We start from the raw sequence: 23,322 nt of genomic DNA, 5'->3' as shown, positions 1-23,322 counted from the left end.
AAACACTACGTTCTTGGAAAAAGATCGCCCATGATGTCTTCCGAACAAAAGTGAAACGAAACATTGACAGTGCGGTGCTGCTTTTTCTTTCTTCTTTATTTCTTGAAAGAAAACAGGTTGCATAATGCAATTCCACTGAATTCCATAGATGATTTCACCGATAAAAACAAAATATTGTGGTCATTTGTAAACTTAAAATTGCCGCAGTGTTTGAAGAACCAGATGTTATTATTGCTGCAGAAAACACCACCTCATACCCAACTATTTAAAAACTTAAAATAACAACTTAATAAATGCACACTACCGCTTTCCTCAAGCTCTCGTCGCATATGTTCCAGGCAAGATTGTTGGGATCGGGAATAGAGATCGTTGTCCCCGATTCTGTATGGCTGGAAACCCGCGTCGATACCAGTATCGTCGTCCTATTGACGCGGCGCGTGTGATAGACAAGGCGAACGGGCCAATGGTCGTAGGTGCGCGCGAAGTGTCGCGAGGATTGGGCTGACGCCGTCGGGTTGGCTCGGCTCGAGACGCTCTCTCCGGCTGTAGACTTAGCTTAGCTTAGCTGCCCGACTCTCCGGGAGTTAAAACAAAATCCAGCTCAAGATGTCTAACGTCGTGAGGAAGTTCTTCGCCGGGCAGCGGTGAGGGCGACGCGCCCGGAAGCCGCACGTACCGTGTAAGTAGAGAGCCGTCCACACCTTTTCTTCGCCTTGTTGTTTTTTCCCCCTTTTTTTCCTTAACAAAACACGGCTGACTGAAAGCGAAATACGAGGCGGCGCTTCCGTCGAGCTACACGGCTAGGAAGCTTTAGCCGCCCGGCTAATGCCGTTTCGGGCTGAAATAGATTAGCCACCTGGGTGTGTTGGCGACCAAATCTGCAGAGGGCTGTTAGGGGGGAAAAAACGTGAAAACCTGTTTAAACCTTATCAGCCTGTTAGAGTCGTCGAGTGTGTGTACGGGGAGCGCACGGACATCGAGTGACACGTTTCGGGTAACGTTTGAGCTGATCGGATAAGCTGGTTTAAGATGAAGTGTGGGGCACCTAGACGTCCGAAGCGTCTGTAAGCAGCTGTCTGTCACCGGACGTCAGGTATCTCCTCAGTCTCGCGAGGGACACTGGACCGTGGAGGTGCAATAAAAATAAACGTATTCAGTCCGGCTTGTCATTAGCAGTTAAGGAAGGCAGCCGTCTTTCGCTTATTAAAGTAAGATTAAAAATATACATTGGCGGAGCCTTGGGAACAGGGAGGTGGTTCTGAGTCGGCAATCCCCGCCTGAGGGCCCGCTGACACGCCAGGCTTCGCGGCCGCGCCCGGCCCCGGCCGATGGAGCACCGGTCCGCCGTTTCAGGGAATCATAGGAGAGGCCCCGCCTGTGGGTCCGCAGAGGCGCACACCTACATGGTCCCGCAGGTATTTTGTTGCCGTTGGTTCTTAGAGACGTTTTTCCAGCAGTATATTTTGAGGGCAAGCGGCGTGTCCAGTTAATTACTTGGAAAAGCGTTCCGTTTATATATATATATATATATATATATATATATATATATATATGCGCCTATGTGTGTGCAAGTAGAATGTGATCTGTTTCGTATAGAAACCCTAACATTTTGTTTAAAGCGGCAAAGTGCACACACACTACTTTAATTTTCCACCTAAATGGCTCGATGCAGCCATATTTAGATACTTTATTCTACAGTTAAATAATAATCTGAAGCAAATAGCCAAAGGTCGTGCATTTAATTTGCTAAATAATTCCTGCCTTGGCGATACGTAAGCGACTGAATAATAGACCGATTATGCAAACTGTGGGAGATCCTGTTTTTTTGCGTGTATTCCGTTTTGGTTGATATGAAATTGTTTTAACTCTGCCAATTTCGGGTATCGTGATAACGTTGTGTCATATTACTTAGTCATTTTGGTCGTTTTGGAAGATGGTTACTTTTTACTGTTTGTTGCTATTGTTTCCAGGTGACTATAGAGCGACTGTGAGCAGTTTGAGTTTTCGTGTAACATGCTAGATATATACTGTCAGCAGAAATCCCAGTAACGTTGCACACGTACCGTTGGGTGTGAGTATATGTGGACAGGCACTTGCTGGACGTATAGCGGAATGGACTTTTAGGGAGTGGTCTTTGACATGTGCAACCTGTTCTAATGGCGCTAATCAGAAATCGTTTTAAAGAACCAAATAAATTATAATATTAAACGATAATCATAAACTCGAATTTGTGATTTAAGCATGCAAAATAGTGTTTAATCTGTATTGTAATAATCTTAAAATCCTGATGTGCCTATTGTTTTGCAAAGTTTTCTGGTTATTTAATGTAATGAACCGACCTGGAAAGATGTTAAAAATTCAGGTGATTTTATATTGTCTTGACATCGTGGGAAATGTGAAGTCTGTGCAACCTCTTGTTTCATGTCAAGGAAATGGGTCTCTTGAGATGCAAGCAGAAAGTAAACAAACTCCCACTTCGCGTTGTAATGTTTTCTTAATGGAAGGTGTTGCTTATCTAATATAGATATAAGGAGAGCTGTCATATGGAAGCTTAAATCCAGGTGACACAGCATTTATGAACATGGACTTTTAACTTAATGGTTTCTGGTTCTGGTCCCAGGAGGGTCTATTCTGCTGTACACTGGTAGCTCACAAGCATTGTTCTGGTAAAAAAAATACTTGGGAGCATAAATGAGTAAACTCTGAAGTGCATTTGAATAACTGCATGAAATGCTCTGTGACCTAGCCTCTGAAAGATCATGGGATTATATGTAATACAAGTAGGCTGGACCACAGATGACTACAATTTTATCCCAGGTGCTTAAAGGGAAGGCAGTTATTTAGAGGCCTATGGAAAGCTGTGTGGGTGTCTCAGTATCCCAGTGGGTAGCACTGTTGCTTCACATCTCCAGGGTTGAGGGTTAGAGTCCCACCTTCTATGTGTGTGGAGTTAGCATGTTCTCCCAGAGTTGTGTGATTTTCCTCCCACAGTCTGAATACACCCATTCAGGCTGGTTGGCCTTTATAAGTTACCCATAGTGTGTGTGTCCTGCAATGGACTGGCATCCTATCCAGGGTATACCCCAGGCATGTGCTGTATGCTGTCCTGGGTAGGTTCCAGGTCCCAGGGCAACCCTGACCAGGATAAGTAGTTGGGAGTTGGATGGAAGCAATGGTGTCTTTCATCAACATTAAATAACTTTCACGAGCAGTATTAGCATCATAACTATTGTAGCATGTAGAAAATTAAACGGTTATAAAATCTGTGCCAAATGTGATTTCCCTCCCCCCAGTTTTTAGCCATAAGTTTTTAAATTCTGTTTCCAGTTGATTGTGTGAAGTGTACTGGGATAAAATAATTTCAGTACTGACACACTTGTGAATCCAAGTATGCATTCAAATGCAAATTAATCTTAAGAAATTGGTTAGTTACACCGTTTTCTCTATAGCTGTGTAATGCATTCTGATTACTCTGATCACTTTGCTCAGGCATTATTGAATATTGATTTCTAAATTAGACCAGTTTAGACCGGTTACTGGCAGAAGCATTATATAGTGCTTTATGTAATTAAATATATTTGATAAACGTGTATTTCAGGTATTCTGTGGAGACCTAGATTCTGTAACCTTTGACTTGCGTCCTGAAACATTACAGTTCTGTGATTGCGGTGAGCATTATAGCTGTAGCTTTGGCCGGGTGTTAACCTTAAACACCACTGCTTATAGCATTAGCAAAGTGTTCTGTCGGATCTTGGTGCATGTTATGTTAATACCTCAGCTTTGACAAAAAAAAAACGTTAAGTGTTCACCGCACCTTGCTCAAATTTTGACACCTCTTTGTAAATTGTGAGAGATGACATGTTAGGTACTGGTTTCAGTTTTGCTTTAACTTAATCATCGAATCTGTTTTGAAATGTGAGACATGCCTTATCCAACCCACCTGCCATACACTGAGTACCTTGATAGTGTAATGGAATGAGTCCTTGTATGGTCATGACAATATTTGTTCTAATATATAGGAGAACTTAGGAGAGTTTCCTGTTATGTAATGTAAAATGTTTAGCTGCCTGCAGATGTAGGCAGTCAAATAGATATCTGTCAAAAAGTGTCATTGTGTCAGTGTCACTGTCATTGAAATGAACTTGTAGATTAAGTAATATTAATACGGCCTTCATGTATATTTTATCATATAAAGCTGTTTATTAACAATGAATACAAATGGTGTTTCTTTAAATCTTAAAATGAGTAACTATTACATATATTTCAACACGTGCCTGTAAACATCGTATTAAGACAAGTTTTGAACTTGCTACACCTAATCCAGTTCATCCTGCCGGTTTACTGTTGAAATGTGACTTAGATATGCAAATGAAGTGCTGTAGTCTGAGGACTCGCATTGGTTTGGCGCTGGTTGAGAACATCTGTAAGAACATTTCATTTGACCCGTGTGATGCAGAATTTGAGAGCATTGTGATATAATTGTAATTTGAGGTAGGTTCTGTCCAATTTATCATATTATATTTATTATATTATTTTTTTTGTTTTAATAAATCCTTGATGAGGTCAGTATTTGCCTAGACCGAAGTTTACATTTGATAGTTTAATAGTTAATTATTATGAGATGACATTAAGGTGGTTAGATGTGAACAACCCAAGCAGTGCTGGCTGAAAGTGTCATACAGGATTTCTATATGTATCTGCGCGACATCCAGGCTCACCTTTGCAGAGAGAGGTTGACACCCTTTTCCCGGTGAGTCAGTGTTTTGATGAAACAGACCGAATAGGCCACTATCAGGTTTCAATACGGCTACCAAGTGGGTCACGCTGTGCTTCCAGCCCTAGCGTTGCAGAGCACCATGGGGAAGACGACCACCCCCTCACCCTGCTGTGATGGGGGAGAAAGTTTTCGGTCTTCATTCGTCTCCCTGCCCTGGTTCTTATCTTGTTCAGTCTTCTTGAAGGAGCTTTTCTTTTAATTAATCAATTCATTGATTCATTATTTTGTCTCCCTTTTTGCTCGCTTTTTCGTTTTTTTGTTTGACTCATTGGTTACGCCTCATTCTCAGTCACATTGCCAGAGTTTTTTCTGCTGCTAGCTTTGCAGAGTCCTCTCCTGCCGATTGTGTGCCAGCACACTGTCATCCGTCTGTTCTACCTGGCAGTTTGAACAAGGCACTGACTTGTTGTTTCACAACACTGAAATCTTCTAGGCATAGATTATTATTTTTTTTTTTTTGAATGCTAAACAGATCTCATAGCATTGGTACCCTGTCTCCCCCTGTGTGTTTACACACACACACACACACACACACACACACACATGAACTGAGAGAATTGTGCAACAATGCCTTGTGCGCTGCAAACACACTTGGGCTCCTGAGTAGTGCCAGACGAGAACCAATACGATTGTGTTGACACACGAGTGGTGAAAAAGTGAATTCACAGGGAGGCCACAACAGTAGGGCAACTGTGTGCAGCTGGTAAAAACCGGAAACGTTGTTAGACGTTCCAAACGAAACGGCCCCTCCCTTGAAGAAAATAAAGGCATCCCCTGCCCTCAGCCTGTGTCACCAGAGTCCTTAAAATCTCAGGCAGTTCATGGAAGAAAGCTGCTTTTGGTTCCTTTACCTGTAGAGAAGAGACCTGAATTTAATGAATGCAAGCTTTGCTTGTTTTTTTTTTGACAAGTCTCTTAGTTTGTTATATTTATTATGATTTATGAATTAATGTGTTGGTGTGTGCAGGAACATTAATGTCTGACATTATCAGCAGCGCTTTTTCTGTTTCAATAACTGCACAACTGAATGCTAGAGGCCAGAGCTGCACATGCTAGTTTCACATGTGTTGTGGGGACAGTCCTCAGCAGGAAAATCATACGGTTGGTCTTGATTTTTTTTTATTTTGGTTTTTCTTGTCTGTGGTGGGGGGTTGAATCTCTCATTTAAAATTCACTGCCCGTGCATGCTGTTGTTTGTGATTTTCTCAGTCATGTTGTGTGTTTTTCCTAATGTTTGTAACACAGCAGTAAGTAAACGATGTATGTTTTCCTGTGCACTGTTGCCTTTTTGGTGACACAAATTGCTTTTGACGTCAGTTGGCAACCATTGGCCTCTTTCTGGTTTGTACAGGAGCGATACATTGCCCGGGGTCAGAAACTGCTGCACGTCTGAACAACGGAAAAGCGAATTAGCGCCAGAACTAACCAAACTGCCACTGAGAACACAAACCTGTTGGGTTTTGTCTGTGGATTTCCAACTACTCCAACGCCTTCCTCTGGATTATCAAGTTTTACCATTTGCTTCTCCAGTCAATCTGGGGACTGCTGATTTTGATGGACCCAGATATCACTGAGTGACTAAATACTTTCAGTCAATGTATTTGGTAATTCAGGAAGGCTGTATTATGGCATAAAGTTCATCACTCAATACCATAACATGGATTATTTTTTGTACTTTTTTTCTTCCTGTGTTTTTGGGCTGTAAATTGGATAAAGTTGTGGTGATTTTTTTCCCCCCCACTAATATTTAATTTTGTCAAGACATGCTTCCACTAACTTTGACCTCCATTTATGGATATAAAAGTGTGCTGCTTTTTTCCTGAATTTCTACCAGTGTAGGACTTTGCGTTTATAAATATTGCCTGGAATGGTCTCTTTGATTCAGAATTCCCCTTTAACATTTGATCACAGCTCAGCACTATCCAAGCATAAATACATATGTAACATTTTTCTTTTGTGCAAAGTTTAATTTATTTTTTTATCTTGAAGCACATCCTTTGCTATACAATCCATGGGAAAGGAAAAGAGATAAGCCATTTTGATTCACTGTTGGTTATGTTGCTGCTTCTTTCTTACTTGAAAAAGCACAAAGCAGATCCCCTCTGCCAACTAAAACACCTAAGACTGACTGGAACCTGTTGAGTTGGAAAGTGCCTGCATTCACTCAGTAAGTAATTTAAACAAAAGGAAACCTTTACTTCCACGTTTGGGGCCTTTTAAGTTCAGCAGCCCCTAGTTTGTCTTGCACCCTGATTTTGTGCCAATAGGTGCTCTGGCCACATTGATCTTGTCATTTGGTGTCACCAAATATTTTATGGTTGCACATAAACACTTGGATTAGCTTGAGCACTTTGTTACCAGGAAAAGAATCAATACATTTTCCCCCTTATTAATAAAAGAACTGCAATCCAACACAACTTCTTGTACCTCCCAATTCTGAACACTTTTACCAAAACTTTCCCAGAGAGATCAGCTTCATCTTTGAAGGCTTTTTTTTTTTTTTTTTTTTGGACTTATTTTTATCAAATCCACTTGAGAGAAAACGGCTTCTCAGAAAGTCAGATGTTAAAGTAGGCGATTGGAGGGTTAAGTGGAAGGAGGACTGCTTGTACCTTGATTAGTTCCAGACCCTGCTCTGTGTTGGGCTGAGAAGAGAAGAAGTGGGAAGCAACTGCTGGGTGTGTTGGGATTTATTTTAATGGCAGGGTTCGACAGTGTGTTGCCTCGCGTCTGAGGCTGGGTTCAGCAGACCTCTGGTGGTTGGCTGGCTGGTGCGTGCAGCTGTTTTATTTTGCTTTTTGCTTGAGGTTTTTCAAAATCATCTCCGTTGAAGTTGCCAACTGTTAATTGACGGTCATGGAGATAAAGATTGATCATAATCATTAGGCAGATACAAATTCAATGTGCTGAACATTTGCAACTTCAATTTACTTGAACCCCTAGAGGGTTGTTTATCAGGGATTTTGAAATATTTTTATATAAACGTCTTTTTTTCTCTGATTTCGGCCAGTGCGCCCTGTTCCGCCATTTTCAGCCATTTTGCACAAGTGGATTGCTCAGTTGACATTTCGTCACTTTCTCCTGACTGACAGCTGTCCTGTAGTGATCAGCAACCCTGGCAGAAGATGTTGCAGTGAAGAGAAAAGTCACAGCATGCAAGTCACTGTGTAATGCATGACTTTTGAGGCCACAGTCAGTTCACATCTGCACAAATTTTAGTTGTAATATTTAATCAAATCCACAGCAAAAACACAAACTTGAGCAAGATTGCTTGCAAGATTGTATGCGTGTTTTTGTGGTTTTTGCTTTGACCTTTAATTGAACCAAAAGCCATGTTATAAATGTAACTTATTTTTATATTGGTGTATAAATTTTAACTGTACTTTGCACAAATCAAGCCCAGCTTTTCCCATTACAACATTCTTTTTTTCAGACTTTAAACAAGCTGGTAACTTTTTTTTTTTTTGATATAGCAATCTCTTCACTGTCCCTTTTCACTTCAAATCTAATCTAAAAACTGTAAGGAAACGTTAACTGCACTGGCAAAACCAAAGCATTACTTTTACACAGTGTGCCATTATTTTTTCAATTCAATTTTTCCTTTTCTTTTCTGATTTTTTGATACTTTATTTCACCCTTAAACATCTCTGCATTCCCTCTGGTGGTCTTTAACAGCCTGCACCCCCCCTCCCCTCCCCCGCCTCCACCCCTACCCTCCACCCCTCGAAAATGCCCAGGCTTTGGTGTTCCCCTCGCGCTGCGAGGAGGCGGAGACTCCTTTTCTCTCCATAACCCCCCTGCTTAACACCCCCCCCCCCCCCCCCCCGAGAATTTATTTTAGTCTGTTATCCTGTTTGTCCCCCTCCCACCCATCCCCAGCTGTTTCTTTTCTCCACCCCTTTAATAGCCTCTGTTTTTGACCTCCACCCAAATATTCCCTCCTTTTTTGTTTTTTTGGACCTGGGTTTGTGTGCCCGCCCTGTTAGTGATGCCCAGTGTTGATAAAAGCGGGGGTGCCGGCGGACCCTCGTCATCTCCCAAGTCCTCCCTGTCCCGCCCGCTACGGCCGAGCCGCTACGTCCCTGTGGCAGCAGCCACGGCCTTCCTGGTGGGGGCCACCACGCTCTTCTTCTGCTTCACGTGAGTACCCCGTTGGCGCGCTGGTGGACATGTGTGAAGCGCCTGATTATTCCTTATCGCCGAGCTTATCCAAACCCCGATAGCCTGACACACCCGCCCGGATTGCCCCGCGTTAGGTGCACACGGGCCGTTTGCATGGATTCGGCCATCCTGATCTCTGCAGGTCATGTTTGCCTCCTTAGCCGTGGGCTGCCCCGCTGCAGTGCTGTCCACTTGGCTGGCGGACACAAGATTGCTAACTTTCCCTCTCTTTCCCGCTCCCTCGCTCCCTCTTTCTATAGTTTGTTCCATTTATGTGCAGCTAAAACTAGGCCAACATCTGACACTCCTTAAAATCCTTCAGTTACTGGTTTCGTCTAATTTTTTTCGACCATTTGATGGACCATTGAAATGGACCCCTTTGTAAATCCTTCCTTTTTAGTGTAGTGCACATTTTGTAATTTACATATTTGTAATATCGACTGTGTACATAATAGCTGTTTGTCGTATGACTGTTGGATGTTTCCTGTGACCAGACAAATGTCGGTAGATTTACCTGCTAATATTTACTGGTATTTACAGCCTCCCCTAGACTCAGACAAACCCAGACGCACAGCCTTGGAAAGCTCATTTGAATGCCTCCCCCCTGCAGTGTTTGTGTAGTTATCATGCAGTTAGCACCCCCCCCCCCCCCAGCCTCACTGCAGCCTGGCAGTGCTGTCCTCTCCCTCACTGCCCGCCGTGTTAACCCTCCTCTCCCTCTTGGCTCTCTGCCCCCAGATGTCCCTGGCTTTCTGAGCAGTTCTCCGTGGCCATACCCTTGTACAATGGCGTGATATTCCTTTTTGTGCTCGCCAACTTCTGTATGGCCACCTTCATGGACCCCGGCATATTCCCCAGAGGTATTAAAACATGTGCCCCCCACCTTCTCATCTCCCCCTCATACTGTGTGTCACCCCCCCCCCCTCTTTTTTTAACATTCATTAACTTTTCATCAATGGGTATTACAGATTTGTGGTTGCAGGTTTTGATTGGACAATCTACTATCTTTGGGTGCACATAACTGGTATGCAAGTACGCATTCACCTATAAAAACAATACGTGCGACAATCGATTGTTTGTAAAAGCGCTGATGCATACTTATTTTATGTGCATTTGTGCTGCTATGACAAAATACCTTGCATTTTAACCTGTATACCACAATTGAAGCAGTTAGCATATAAAGATTAAAATGCATTATATTTTGTTTACATATCACCGCAAATGCACATAAAATAAGTGTGCATTTACACTGTTACCACAATCGATTGTCGCACTTATTGTTTTTAAAGGTGAATGCGTACTTGCATACCAGTTATGTCCATCCCTGTATATAAAAGACCTATCATGAGTAAATTTACATATAATACTGTAAGTGTATGTATATATGTGAAATTAAAACTGGTTAAAGATTCACTTGATGAAGTGTAGAATTGAGAAACTGGAGTGCAGCATAATACAAGATCTTCCATCCTGCGTCACCTGCTTGGCCCATCACCAACGTGGTGGTTTTATTCCAGAACTGGCATTTCGGTGAAGGTTGAGTCAGCCGGTGTCTCTTGGGCATCACTGTCCGTCTGGCCGGCTGTCTTACATATCAGTGTCTCTCCTAGCGGAGGAAGATGAGGATAAGGAGGACGACTTCCGCGCCCCGCTCTACAAGACGGTGGAGATCCGTGGCATCCAGGTGCGGATGAAGTGGTGCTCCACCTGCCGTTTCTACCGGCCCCCCCGCTGCTCCCACTGCTCCGTGTGCGACAACTGTGTGGAGGTACGGCTCTTGTGGACTCGCATGCCTCTCATCCACCGTGGGCGACCCCCGAGAACGAGGGCACTGTCACACGTGTAGCGTCGGGCACAGATGTGGATGCAGCACCATGTCCCTCACACAGACTCTGCTCCAGACCACCCTCGCCGTCATAGGAGTGCTTGTATAGTTGGTTATCTGCCCACGCTCGTACATCTCAACTGGCTGCAAGGAACTCTCTACAGGAGATGTGAAATGAGTCTTTTTACATGCAGAAATGTGATTGAACTTTCTGAATTCCCTCCAGTGTGGGCTATTTTGGCCGTCCTTCTGCTTTACCAGTGTCCCGGATGGAGAAATCTTACCTTCTGTAGAAGGATCTTTGTTCTGTGTCGTACATGTTTTCATGCCTCCATCTGGTGGTTTTCTATCTGACTGAGGCTTTTCCCCACAGGACTTCGACCATCACTGCCCCTGGGTCAACAACTGCATCGGGAGGCGGAATTACCGCTACTTCTTCTTGTTCCTGCTCTCCCTGACCGCCCACATCATGGCCGTCTTTGGCTTCGGCCTGCTCTTCATCCTGTACCACACGAAACAGCTGGACCACGTGCACTCCGCTGTCACGTATCCTCATGGCTTTTCCGCCCCGGGCCAGTTAATCTCCAGCGTTGCTTGTCTCTTGTCTCTTACCCCTCCTGTGTGTGTTTGTCGGTGAGGGAGGCGATGTATGGTTCATTGGGTAAAAGCATCTGTGCCTGTAATCTAAACGTCACCGGTTAGAGCATCGGCAGAACAGTCACATTAAACACTCCGGGGGATAATTGGCCTGATCCTGCCTCAAGCTTCTCTCTCTCAACAGTGTTTATGTTTGTGAGTCTTTCAAAGGGTAGTAAAATGGGATATGCAGGAAGCAGCATTCCAAAATACCGGTACTCGCACGAATGACAAAGCGCAATTTCCTGTCAGATTTCATTTCCTTATCTAGCTTCTTCCAGCATGGCTGTCATGTGTGTCGCCGGTCTCTTCTTCATCCCAGTAGCAGGCCTTACTGGCTTCCACATAGTACTTGTGGCCCGGGGACGAACTACTAACGAGCAGGTAGGTCTCAGTGACATCACGGACTCAGTAATTAGTGAGCTCCTTCATTGTTTTAGTTACGCATTGACCTCAATGGTTGGGTAACTAGGTAAATTGCCTATCAAAAATGACTGAAAACGATTCTATGAAATTAAAAGAAAATGTTTTGAGACTGTGGTGCAGCTTGAACTCTTTCCTGTAAACTGTCGTGAAGTGCAACAGAAAGGCAATGAAAATGCTGCTCGTTTTTTACTGATTGAGCTTAATTATCACCTCCAGAAGTTAACGTCATGCTCCTAATCGGCAGTTTAAGAGACTACATCATTTCTGTGCTCCCTCACATTTTAATGGTGGTATTCTGAGCACCTGCGCTGGGGGCAGAGTTAATCCCTAAATGCCTAATAATCCCAGCAAATATGACCCATTTAGCTCTCCACCCACACAGTCACAGTCTCTCTCTCTCTCTCTCTCTGTGTGACTCTGTCTCTCTCTCTCTCTCTCTCTCTCTCACACACACATGCACACGCTTCAGCTCATTGCAGTCCCATCATCATAGCATGAATCTCTGTGCCCCTCCAGGTGACGGGCAAGTTCAGGGGAGGCGTGAACCCCTTCACTAATGGCTGCTGGAGGAACATCTCGCACGTCCTCTGTAGCTCTCAGGCGCCCAGGTTTGTCCTTTCAGCTTCAGCACTTGTTTGTTTGTTTTGAAGCAGCGCCATCTTTTAACCCATAACGCCGTCTCCCAGGTACATGGGCCGGTGGAGGAGGGAGCAAACTGTGGTGGTCCAGCCACCGTTCCTCAGGCCGAAGCTCGCGCTGAACAATGGCGTCGACGGCCACAGCACCCGGGTAGGCCTTAGACGCTGGTGCTGTTTCCGTCTTGGCATCGTGTTCTGTGCTGCCATGGTGTTCTGTGGCCGCAGGTGCTGGCGACCCTGCTCTTTCAGGACCGTGAGACCCTAGCGTTTAGTCGGAGACATGCTCTGCGTGTTGTGCTGAGTTGTCTCTCGTGCCTCCCTCTCTCCCACCCTCTTCTCTCACTCAGTCAAAGAGCAGCCTGGATGCGATGGAGAGCCAGTCAGCTGATGCTGAGGCTCCTCCCCCTCCTAAACCGGAGCTTAGATACCCAGGTCACCCCAGGGGACAGATGTCCATGGGGAACGCAGAGGGTAAGAATGTGCCGTCTGTAACACGCCACCCAATCTCTCAGCCCTTTCGTTCTGTAGCCTCAGCTAAACCTTGACTGGTCATTGGTTCCTGCAGAGAGCAGTCTCCTGGGCGACGCCCCTCCCACGCCCACCATGTACAAGTTCAGGCCATCCTACAGCAGCCCGGGGAAGAACCACACCGCGCTCACGCACTCCGGCAAGGTAGGGCTCGCATCCCCTGTCGCATGATTAACTGCATCCATGGCATGACCGCGGCACTCACTCTAGCTCCAGTGAAAGGCATTTGACCCAATCCCAGCTGTAGTTGATGCACTGACACGCTTGCCCTCTTCCGTAACCAGCAGGAGGCGCTCTCTTAGTCCTTCGTACTCACACCCTTGCTTAGGTGACGTCTTAATTAGCTTTCTTGTGTTGCAGCAGCATCATCCTTATGCCTCATAACTTGTTGGCTGCTTGTCCTGAAGGTTCGAAGTCCAGGGTTTGAGATGTTTGGTTAAATTCCTCCTTAAGTGGCCTACAGTGTGTGTTTCATCTGCGATTCTCTTCCATCGGCCAGTGAAGTTCAGTAGCTGGAAGAGGTTGGCTCGAGGTGTTCAGTATTAACACGGTAGTGTGTCGATGTCCAGCTGACAACCTGAACACTTAAGTGCTTGTACGCATGACGTTCGTCCGGGTCGTGTGAGCTCGGTAAACACATGGTACTGAGTGATGAATGCAAGCAAGTTCCTTCTGTTTTGTTAACTCTTATTAGCATGAAATTCTTCATTGGATTCAAAGTTCAGCTCAAACTGTGGCAGTTTGATACCATCTGAACTTTACCCTACTGAATGTTTTATTTAGGTTCCTGTAATCCTGTATAAACTGAAAGCCGTAGGTGTGCATGCGCGTATAAATATTTCAGAAACATTTGCTTTTTCCTTTTTTCCCCCCATAATGGTCATTCATTTTATTTTCCTTTTTCTTGATCGATCAGTGGCAATCAGTTGATCATTAAGGTAAAATTGTGATCATTTATTTTTATGGTTGTGTGGTCTTTTTCCCACGCTTCATTTACATCCCATTCCTCCTTTTAAAACCATTTTGTCATGCCAGCCCTTATAATTAAAATATATTCATTATTATTACATAGATTGGTCTTCGGTCGAGACAAATCATAACTCGCTCATGAAGATTTGCAGGGGATTGGTGTGTAAATTTGGAACAGCAGCTGTTCAGCTGTTGCTGGGTCTTCAGAGAATATGGCACCAACAGCTGATGCCCCAACAGCCTTAAACCACATTTAAAACTTTTATATTTTCTAGTGAGATGTCAGCAGTTCCTCTTGTGGGACTTGAACAAATAGCCTTCTGGTGACAAAGTCCTCTTGTTTGCCTCTTTTGTGCCTCCTGCTGCTGACGCAATCATCTCATATGGCCTGGCCTTCAAAGGCTCTTAAATACCCTTCTGTGGCTCTCAAAGAACTTGATAAACTGGATGAATATTCCAGAAGTATTTGCGTGTGCATATATAACATATAATTGCAGCTGTGCCTCAGAATGATCTTTCTGTGAAAATACGTATTTCATTATGCCGTCTTTGGCTTGCTGGTTGAAACTTTGCAGTCATTAGCATGCGAGGAGCTCCGCAGGTCCTGCCCTCTTGAACAGCATGCTTGGACCTGTGTGTGAGCCACTGACTAGCTGTAGGATTATCCCATCCCTAAGCGGCCTCTGAGTGCCCTGTCTGCCCTCTGCCTGCCTGCATGTGGTCGCTCAGTACCCTGTCCCACCTTGGGCTCCGATCTGGATTAACTCACCTTGTCTTTCTGTGCTGTGCTCCTGTATTTGTGTTTCCTCCCTGTGCTGTTGGTGCAATGATTACATGCATAAATGCGTTTCCAGTCATCTGTGTGTGTCTGTGTGTGTGTCTGTGTGTGTGTCTGTGTGTGTGTCTGTGTGTGTGTCTGTGTGTGTGTCTGTGTGTGTGTCTGTGTGTGTGTGAGTTACTGCTCACTTAGAGATAAACATTCTTCGTTTCTTACTTATTCCTTCATCCCACCCTCCTGCTCCGCTTTTTTTTATTTTTATAAATGCTCTCTTTCCTCCTCCCCCCCCCCCCCCCCCCCCCCCCCCCATCCACACCCTGGCAACCCCCTCAGATGAATCGAGGGGACAGTCTGCAGGAGCCTCCGTCTATCCTGCAGTCGAGCCAGCAGCCCAGCTACCGCTCGGAGCCCAGTCTGGACGGGAGGGCGGGGCACCGGGAACGGGGCGACAGGGAGAGGGGTGGCGGAGGCTCTGGGGGGATGAGCAGCGTTCCTAGCTCTGCCATGTCGGGCTACTCCTTGGGGGGGCGCTCCTACCCGTCTTTCACGGACCCCATGGTGCTGTCGGGCGGGGCCTCGCGCTCCTCCAGCCTGCGCTCCACCCACACAGCCCACAATGCACTGGGCACGCTGCACTCCGAGGGCACCACCTCCACGAGCTACAAAAGCCTGGCTAACCAGACGCCCCGCAACGGGAGCCTCTCATACGATAGTCTGCTGACTCCGTCCGAGAGCCCGGAGTTTGAGTCCGCGGCCCCAGAGCTGTCTCCGCCCAGCGCCCCCCCACAGATGCTGGGCTATAGCTCACCCTTCCTGTCGGCTCAGCAGCGTGAGTCTGAGCTACACCAGGCCTCTGTCGCCCTTCTCTCTTCCCCCCAGAAGCACTACGCTCGTGCCTCCAGCCCCCCCTCCACCGAGAGGGAGCACTTACTGCTGGACTCCCACCAGCCAGCACAGCCACCGCACCACCCTCGCCCCCCCCGCTTCTCCCGCACCCCGCTCCTGTCCGACCCGCCGCCGCCGGCGCCTCTCTCCTGTCGCACTCGCTCCTTGGGATCCCCGGACGCTCCGCAGGCCCCCGCTTCTCCATCAGCCCCCCCCACCAGTCCTTCACACCCCCCCATAGGCAAGTCGCTCTCCTACACTAGTGCCGGCACTGAGCTGCAGTACCGCTCGCGGCCTCCGGAGGGCAGCGCTGCCGCGTGTCAGGAGGGGCCGCTCCCCAGGGGCAGGAAGGCCTCTGGGGGGGTCACCGGCAGCGGTAGTGGGATTAAGGCTCCAAAGTGAGTACTGTTCTCTGCAGCCTCAGCTTCTTCTCCCCACTTTTCTGTGAGTGTTTCCTCCTTTTCTCTTCTCTTTGTTACTGTGATAGTCACCATGGCTGCAGTTTGGCTGTGCACTTGCACTGGCTGCAGCTCGAGCTCCTGTGCACTGCGAGCCTTTCGGCTGCTGCTGCGTTTGAACTGCTCTGGCTTCAGGCTGACATTCCTAACACTCGCTGGCTTCTTAACGTTTTCTGTGCTCTGATTGAATAACAATGTCAGTTGTGTTCTACAGCTGTTTTTTTGTTTGTTTCTTGTACAGCCAGGAATTTTTTTTTAACATAGAGCCATATTTTCTCTAATTTGCGGCTGGGCGTTTTTGATTTGACGTTTGCTTATTTTACTGCTGGACATGAAATCCGAATTCCCTCTGTTTTATGTTGTCTGACTGTTACTTGTGATTTGTTACATACTTTTTCTTTTGAACTCTCATTTGCTCTCTGTGCTTGTACATTGGGTTGTGTAAATAATGAATGTGAGTGTAGGTCCACTTTTGAGACTGCATAGCGTAACTTTTTTTTTTAACCGTAAACCTGGTCCAAAGGACTTTTTGATAACTACCGCAGATCCTCCAGCTCTCGTTATTTTAGGCTTGTTGGTTATTTCCTGTCTATTAATTTCAAAGTATGAATTGAATTCATTGACCTCTACCCTCATCTTCATTAGGCACACAGATGAGATTATTTTTTTCAGCCCTTATTTGTGATTTTCTGAACAGAATTACTTTGTAGTAAATGTTCGAGATACTGCTACATATTGGTACTTCTTGCAGTATGTGCTCCGTATTCTGTGTACTGCCATTACTATATATAATTACTCCCGTTTGCTTGTTGCACTAATGTCCCATGTCCTTCTCTTTCTGTCTTCATTCCCTCACCCACCTTTTTCATTCCTCCATGTCTCCTCCTCTTCCAGGGACGAGATTCAGATGAAGTCTTTTAGTCGGTCAAATGGACACCCCAGATCTGCTCACCCTCATCTCCCACCACCACCACCTCCTTCTCATTCAATCAGCTCCTCCGGCAGACCAGGACCAGCCAATCACAGTGCTTCTCCTCCACTTAGCCCCACCCACAAACAGGGGGGAGGAGTGAAGAAGGTTACTGGCGTTGGCGGGACCACCTATGAGATTTCAGTATAAGTCAAAGACAGCTTTTTCAACAGTTGCAAGAAAATGGATTTACTCTGGAATTGAGGAAAATCAGCTTCGCCTTGCAGCATATGCAATGGAACCTTTTCAACAGGTAAAAGGTGGAATCATGGCCAGTGGGCTACCCTGCTGTTTTCATGTTTTAAAAGTCCTGTGGTTCATAGACATTTACAAGTTCATTTGCTGAAACTTTTTTAGAACCACCTTGATTTTGCATATGAAGGCGGAGACCTGAAGATCAGTGACCAATGGTTAATGGATACTCAACCAGTGACTGGATGCAGCAATTTTTTATTTTTTATTTTTTTTTGAGATAGCTGGTATTTCACAGAGAAATATTGAATATATACATACATTTTATTATAAAGCTATATTAGTAATTCTTATGTAATCTCTGCACGGACGTAACTTTGCTCTCGACCAAGTGGCAATACAGGCATAGCTAATGAGACCTCAACGCAGGATCCGCTCACTGCTGTCGCTGCCTTGAGACCATTTACTGCCATCTGAACCACTGACTTGGCTTCAGCAGAGATGTGGAGCAGTGACACGAAGACAATGGAAGACATTTGGGTTTTTTTTGCTGACCTGAGAAGTTTCTTTAGACTCCACAGAAATTTTTTAATTCCCCGTTTTAATTTTGTTTTTATCATAAATGAACACCACAGGGGTGTCGGCCGGTCGAGCCGGCCGGAGACATTCCAGGCAGGTCATGAGTCATGTAGCGAGTTCTCAGCGGGTCGCTCGTGTCCGTCACTTGTTGCATCAGTCAGATTCGAATGGATTTATTACCCAAAGATGGCTGGATGATCAGGGGCTTCCTCCGATATCGCGGGTTAAGCCATATAGAAATACAGCAGCCACAATAACTTTGCGGAGAATAATGTTGAAATCAAGGATTATTGTATGCAAGTTGTCTCTTGTAGCGTAAAATTCATGTATTTGGTGTTCGCGACGTTTTCGCTCAACATTAGCCAGAATTCCTTTTTCTGTCTTTAAGGGTGGCTAGATGGCTGATCGGGAAGAAAATCGGCCGAAATTAGTAGGCAAATTATCTTGTAAAAACTATACCGAGCTGTTGAAGCTTTAAATCTGGCACTAGGTATCGCAACTTAACAAGAGACCAAAAAGGAACCAAAAAGCTTTTTTTTTTTTTTTTTTAATTCTGATGGGTTAACGTTTCAATGTTTTGCCAATCATCCTTGTTATCCACAGTTAGGATTTCCCTGTTACTGACGGAAGCTTGATAGTGGCAAGATGCACAGCAGCCTGTTGCCCGAGTGAATGTTTCAAGGGTATGACAACCAACTAACCAACCAAACTGGTTAATGGCTTCGTAGAGGGTATTTTAATGGGCAGCACACATGCAGGTGTTTTCATAAAGAGATGTGAATGAGCAAGAGTGAGTGAGGAAGACATTGGCTGAGCAACACAATAAATCCTTGGAAATAAACACAATTGCATAATCTCTGCAATGTTTCAATTTCTCGGGTCATTTGATTGCAAGGAAGCTCAACTCATTGACACGTTACACTTATTAAATGTATACATTGTTTCAAACAAATTTATCTTGTTACATATATGCATTGTATGATGTCTTTCCACAATATTACCTTATGTTTTTCATATGGCCACTCAAGGGTTCATGTTTCAAAGAGAACACTTTTCTGTTAGGTCTTTTTTTAATGGCACCCAATTCTGTATCAGATTTGAGCTGTTTTTAGCAGCCCTAATAATTTGTGTGTGTGTGTACACACAGTGGGCCACATGTCACATTGTACTATCAGCACTTGTTGGTTTTGCAAGCCTGTCTAAGCCAAAGATGCGTGCTGGACTCCACAAAGCGAAGGGATCCCTCATTTTCCACCACTACAGAACCTGTCTGTGGGTCAACCACATGACACGGTCCACAGGGTGAACTGGTACTGCATAGGCCTTTGGGCCAGGGATGTGTGCGATGGAGTTGACATTTCAGGGAATGTCTGGCCAAAATGTCTAAATATTTGGTTTTAAACATTCATAACAGTCTTTGGAGGTGGTCCAAGTAAATGACCAAGACAATCTGCCTTACAAAGAGTATTAAAGATTATTAATAAAGTCATGACCAATTGTGTATGGAGTGCAAATACAGTAGAAACTTAAGTGCAAAAATTCTATGAACCAAGATATGAAGGAACCAGAACTACACAGTTTTGCTAGCTGCTTATCGCTTATGAAGACACGTTTTGCAGACCCTGCCATTTGTTTATGCCTTTTTATTTTAAAGATTCCTGACAAGGACCTTATGGTGTAATAATTTAATATGAAGTAAAAATTCTCATGGTACCTCATGTCATACAGTAGTGTAGGGTCCTATACAATTGCTCTATAGCCACAAAGGTTTGATGACCCAATACCAGGGAGTATGCATGACAAAATCATGCTCATTACACTGTAACAGGAGTAAGGAGTGACCAATCCGTACCAAATACTGATTTTTGGGAGTGTTCCTTAAGGACCATCATTGTAATATTACAGGATAAATCAATGTGTGTGAACATGAGGTTACAGAATGTAGCTTATGCCTTCTCAGCTGTAGGGAGGCTGTGCACCTGATTGAAATCACTGGACAATTGTGAAGCAGTACAGGATTAGCCACCCAAAAAAAAAAAAAAAGGAAAATGACAGTATTGCCAAATGAACTCATCCCTCAAACATTAGCAGTGTGTATTGGATAGTACCTGCTTTAGTTACTTAAGATTAAATAATTACAAAAGATTAAATAATTAATAGTCATAACTGCTACAATACAAACCAAACCCTTTAGTAGTAAGACTTCTTTAGCAACTTCACTGTATAAATACTCCTCTAGGAATGAGTCTCCGTATAACTGGAGTTTTTTTTTCCCCTCCCCCACAAAAAACCCAGAACAGGCACACAGTGCAGAACAGCTACGATGGACCTAACAAGGGACTGGACATGGAGAGAGGATTGCTTACAACGATTTTGGATCAGTAATTACAGTCATGCAAGTTAATGTTTTAGAGTAATACACAAAGAAATTAGTGATTTACAATTAAGCTATTAAGGAAATTACAATAGTACAGTGCAGCTAAGAATTGTCTTAAAATCGCATTGTGTTTTAGACTTGAACCTAATTCCCCTCAATCCCCATTCTATCCAGTCCCACTGCGATGTCACATTCAATAGGACATGGTGCAGTCTCCAGTGTTCACCTATTTATCTTTCTTGCTCTCCTGGATCTCCATCTCTGCCTCATTCTCTTCTTGCACCGGTGGAATCTCAGACTCCACAGATTTCTCTCCCCTCACCTTAGAGAGCTTCTTGGATTTCTGGTAGAGCTCGTTGAGGTTAAACTCTCTGATTATATTCTCCTACAGGCAGCAAAGACGAGTCAAATTACCACAGAAGGGAACATCCTATAAAGACATTAATACTGGTGTGGGCAGTGCAGCTGAATGCCACAAAAAGCACCACACAAGAATAAGGCCCCCGAATGGATCAGTAGTTGGCACAGCCTTCATTTTTAACACTTAGTATAGTCAAAGAATGGAAGAAAACTGGCTTCATAGGAATTCAGCAGATGAAACCATCTCAGCGAAGGTCGGGCATAAAATACTACATTTCATACTAGGTGTATGGTGGCTTGAGGATATGCAGCGATAAATGACGACATTCACCGGCCTCCTCTTCCTTACCTCTGTGAAGCTCCAAGACACTGCTCTTCCTTTTTTATCAATCTGAGGCCGCCTGAAGACCTCCTTCCCCCCCTGGAAGAGCACCACTGTGGGGAGCTGCTTGGAGAGGGGAGAGGTGCTCACCTTGTACCTAGAAAGGCGGTAAATTTAAGAGGGAATTACTTCAGCAGAGCACAATACCGCTCAAAGATGTCTGCAGAGACAGGGGCGGGGTTAGGAAAGACTTACAAATAAGACTTACTTATTGGATACTTCCCCATATCGGCCAATATCCAACTTTCCAAATTTGAGTCCAGCACAGTTGTACCTATGGGAAAGTTGTAGACACGTCACAGGATTACTCCTGCAGAGCTGAATCTGCTGGTTTCTACGCTTACTGTAAAAGTCTTCCAAACAGTGACATGGTGTTTTGCTGGGACTCACACAGTGGCACCTATGTACATACAAAGCCTGGGGGAGGTGTACATATGCAAATGTCATGCATGGAGTCTGTACTTGAGTGAGAGGTCTGCAAAGACGGAGGCGAAGGACTGGCACTCGGGGGACCAGTTGGCGAAGAACTCCACGATCCATGTCACACGGCTGTCCTTCTCCAGCTCCTCCTGCAACCCACACGGGACCAGAAGGCATCGGCTTAGCTGGCTGACGGCCCGAGTTAATCAAAACCACTGAGCTACACCAGCTAGTTTCTGCTAACCGTTCCCGAGGCCACAGCACAAGACGTCTGCGTACGGCACAGTGGACACTCACGTCTATGGTCTTGTCACTGAAGTACTTGATGTACTCTGGGCCCATGTAAAGGGGTGGCTTGCATGTCATCAGGAAAACTGACACGGAAACAGACAGAAATAACTATGACCAGGGGTTCCGGGAAGGACAGCACTGGCAAGCATGCATAACATATGTACAGTAAAAATACTATTTAAAAAGCTGCTCTATCCGATTATTCTAGGTAGCATTCACTATATCAAGAATATTACAGTCACTCCGACCAAAACAAGTTGTGCTGTAGTTGTCATTAAGTATACAATTATAATATAAAAGGATATTGATGATTTCAAATAGAGCTGTTGCACTGACCGATACACAATGTCAGGTAGAGGAGGCCCATGCGAATATCAAGCCTGAAGAAAAGGATGACGTTTGCCACTTTGCTGAAAAGAAAGAGGTTCCCCACATGTTGTTCCACAGTGACTAAAAAAGAAAAAGTCGAAGGGGAAAAATTACATTAATCAGCCGGAGTAGCCAACCGTATACTTTTGAACCTAGTTATGCTAAATGAATGATGCTGAATAGAAACGGCGGCCTGAGCTCAGTGGAGACAATAAGGTTCGTTGTTTTTTTAAAGCTAGTACTTACTCGCTCTCCTGTTCTTCATCATGACGATGGCGCTGAGAAACATCAGGATCTCCACCTCTCTCTGCAAGTATAACACACGATCGTGGTTACAGGTGGACGTCCTGCACGCTGCCTAGCTTTGTGGCCGAGACATCCCCCAATTCGCACCCGCACACTTTTCAAAGCTGCCGCTACTGCAGCACGCGCATGCGCATTTCCGTTATAGTAATCTATCGACTTCCGTCCAAAAACTCCCTGGAAATGATCTTGCCGCTGCATGTTTTATTCTTGATAGCTGCCCCAGTTTCTGGACGTATTGCCCCCGGCATACTAACCCAGTCAAAGTCACAGGAGTTCCCGTCCTCTCGCTGCGACGACAGGTGTTCGCAGATGCCCGGCGTTTTCCGAACCACAAGGAAAGCGACAGACATGGCCAGCGAGGCGACATAATACGGCTTCAGCAGCCACTGGTAAACACGCGGCAAGTGGTAGAGAAAGGCGAAGAACGTTGTAAGTAGCGCCATTTTCTGTAGGCCGGTCGGGAGAAAGAGAGGAACAGCTGAGGAAAGTGTCACCGGAAGTTTGGCACGTAGTAAAGTGACCGCTGCTTGCGGGTGTTCTTAAAGGGGTACGCACGAGGAAGGAGGTCAACGAGGACGCAGCGCTACTGTCGGCGACTCCAATTCCTAAAATCTGATTGGTTACAAACGTGCGCATGGAGCGCATTTATTGGTCTTTGGCGTTGCCAGTCACCTTTTTTTTACACGCTATACGTTTCTATGGTAAAAGTAAGATTTTCGTGCGTTGCTTATATTACAAATATTAGCTAGCGGCCAAACCCAGGGTCGACAACTTTGGTCACCTGGCTGTCGTAGGATTTTTCAATTCGGGACAAGTCTGCACACTCATTTGCTTTTATGTAACATATTTATTACCTTGTAAATAGTCTGTAAGGTTTGCAGACTACCCCAACGCTTTTAATGTAGCTAATTTCAAGTTTATGATGGAATAATAAGTTGCCGTAAGATTTCTTGCTTGAACGTGGGAGTCTGAAAGCGTGAGTGTCACGCCGGATG

At 45.1% G+C, this 23,322-nt stretch overlaps 2 protein-coding genes across 8 annotated transcripts; one reads left to right on the top strand and one right to left on the bottom strand.

Annotated features, from left to right (window-relative positions):
- The first annotated feature begins 490 nt into the window (after positions 1–490).
- On the top strand, positions 491–19,871 carry LOC111854345 (palmitoyltransferase ZDHHC5-A-like). 6 transcript variants are annotated; one of them, XR_011981868.1, is made up of 14 exons: positions 492–679; positions 6,129–6,944; positions 8,764–8,917; positions 9,677–9,798; positions 10,549–10,706; positions 11,137–11,309; positions 11,681–11,783; positions 12,342–12,433; positions 12,512–12,614; positions 12,811–12,934; positions 13,029–13,135; positions 15,072–16,021; positions 16,976–17,304; positions 17,409–19,871. XR_011981868.1 is itself a non-coding variant. In XM_072697956.1 (13 exons), coding segments are annotated over exons 2-12 (2,091 nt in total). In that variant the 5' UTR covers positions 491–679; positions 6,129–6,943; the 3' UTR covers positions 16,026–16,067; positions 16,976–17,011. The 6 variants fall into 6 exon arrangements, 5 of the variants coding, with proteins under 5 accessions (XP_072554057.1, XP_072554053.1, XP_072554056.1 ...); XM_072697956.1 differs by lacking the exon at positions 17,409–19,871 and having other exon boundaries at positions 491–679; positions 15,072–16,067; positions 16,976–17,011; XM_072697952.1 differs by having other exon boundaries at positions 493–679; positions 16,976–19,871.
- LOC111834196 (thioredoxin-related transmembrane protein 2-B-like) lies at positions 19,493–22,917 on the bottom strand. 2 transcript variants are annotated; one of them, XM_023793232.2, is made up of 8 exons: positions 22,582–22,910; positions 22,268–22,328; positions 21,989–22,102; positions 21,659–21,735; positions 21,404–21,510; positions 21,150–21,215; positions 20,909–21,038; positions 19,493–20,584 (listed from the first exon to the last, which is right to left on the bottom strand). In XM_023793232.2, the coding sequence occupies exons 1-8, from the start codon at positions 22,768–22,770 to the stop codon at positions 20,426–20,428; spliced, it is 903 nt and encodes a 300-aa protein (XP_023649000.1). In that variant the 5' UTR covers positions 22,771–22,910; the 3' UTR covers positions 19,493–20,425. The 2 variants fall into 2 exon arrangements, with proteins under 2 accessions (XP_023649000.1, XP_023649001.1); XM_023793233.2 differs by lacking the exon at positions 19,493–20,584 and having other exon boundaries at positions 20,911–21,038; positions 21,161–21,215; positions 22,582–22,917.
- Positions 22,918–23,322: the final 405 nt, after the last annotated feature.

The sequence above is a fragment of the Paramormyrops kingsleyae genome, chromosome 12 (genome assembly GCF_048594095.1).
Source record: "Paramormyrops kingsleyae isolate MSU_618 chromosome 12, PKINGS_0.4, whole genome shotgun sequence".
NCBI classification, from domain to species: Eukaryota; Metazoa; Chordata; class Actinopteri; order Osteoglossiformes; family Mormyridae; genus Paramormyrops; species Paramormyrops kingsleyae.
The sequence above is the reverse complement of the archived record's forward strand: the minus strand, read 5'-3'. Positions and strand labels throughout refer to the sequence as shown.

What these genes read in the sequence shown, in the direction of transcription:
- LOC111854345 (XM_072697952.1), top strand. An exon ending in ACGCTCTTCTTCTGCTTCAC is followed by an intron (nt 8,918 to 9,676) that starts GTGAGTACCCCG and finishes CTCTGCCCCCAG; the next exon opens with ATGTCCCTGGCTTTCTGAGC. An exon ending in TCGACGGCCACAGCACCCGG is followed by an intron (nt 12,615 to 12,810) that starts GTAGGCCTTAGA and finishes TCTCTCACTCAG; the next exon opens with TCAAAGAGCAGCCTGGATGC.
- LOC111834196 (XM_023793232.2), bottom strand. Translation starts at nt 22,770, where the DNA reads ATGGCGCTACTTACAACGTTCTTCGCCTTTCTCTACCACTTGCCGCGT. An exon ending in ACTCCTGTGACTTTGACTGG is followed by an intron (nt 22,329 to 22,581) that starts GTTAGTATGCCG and finishes TTATACTTGCAG; the next exon opens with AGAGAGGTGGAGATCCTGAT. An exon ending in TCAGTGACAAGACCATAGAC is followed by an intron (nt 21,511 to 21,658) that starts GTGAGTGTCCAC and finishes TGTGGGTTGCAG; the next exon opens with GAGGAGCTGGAGAAGGACAG.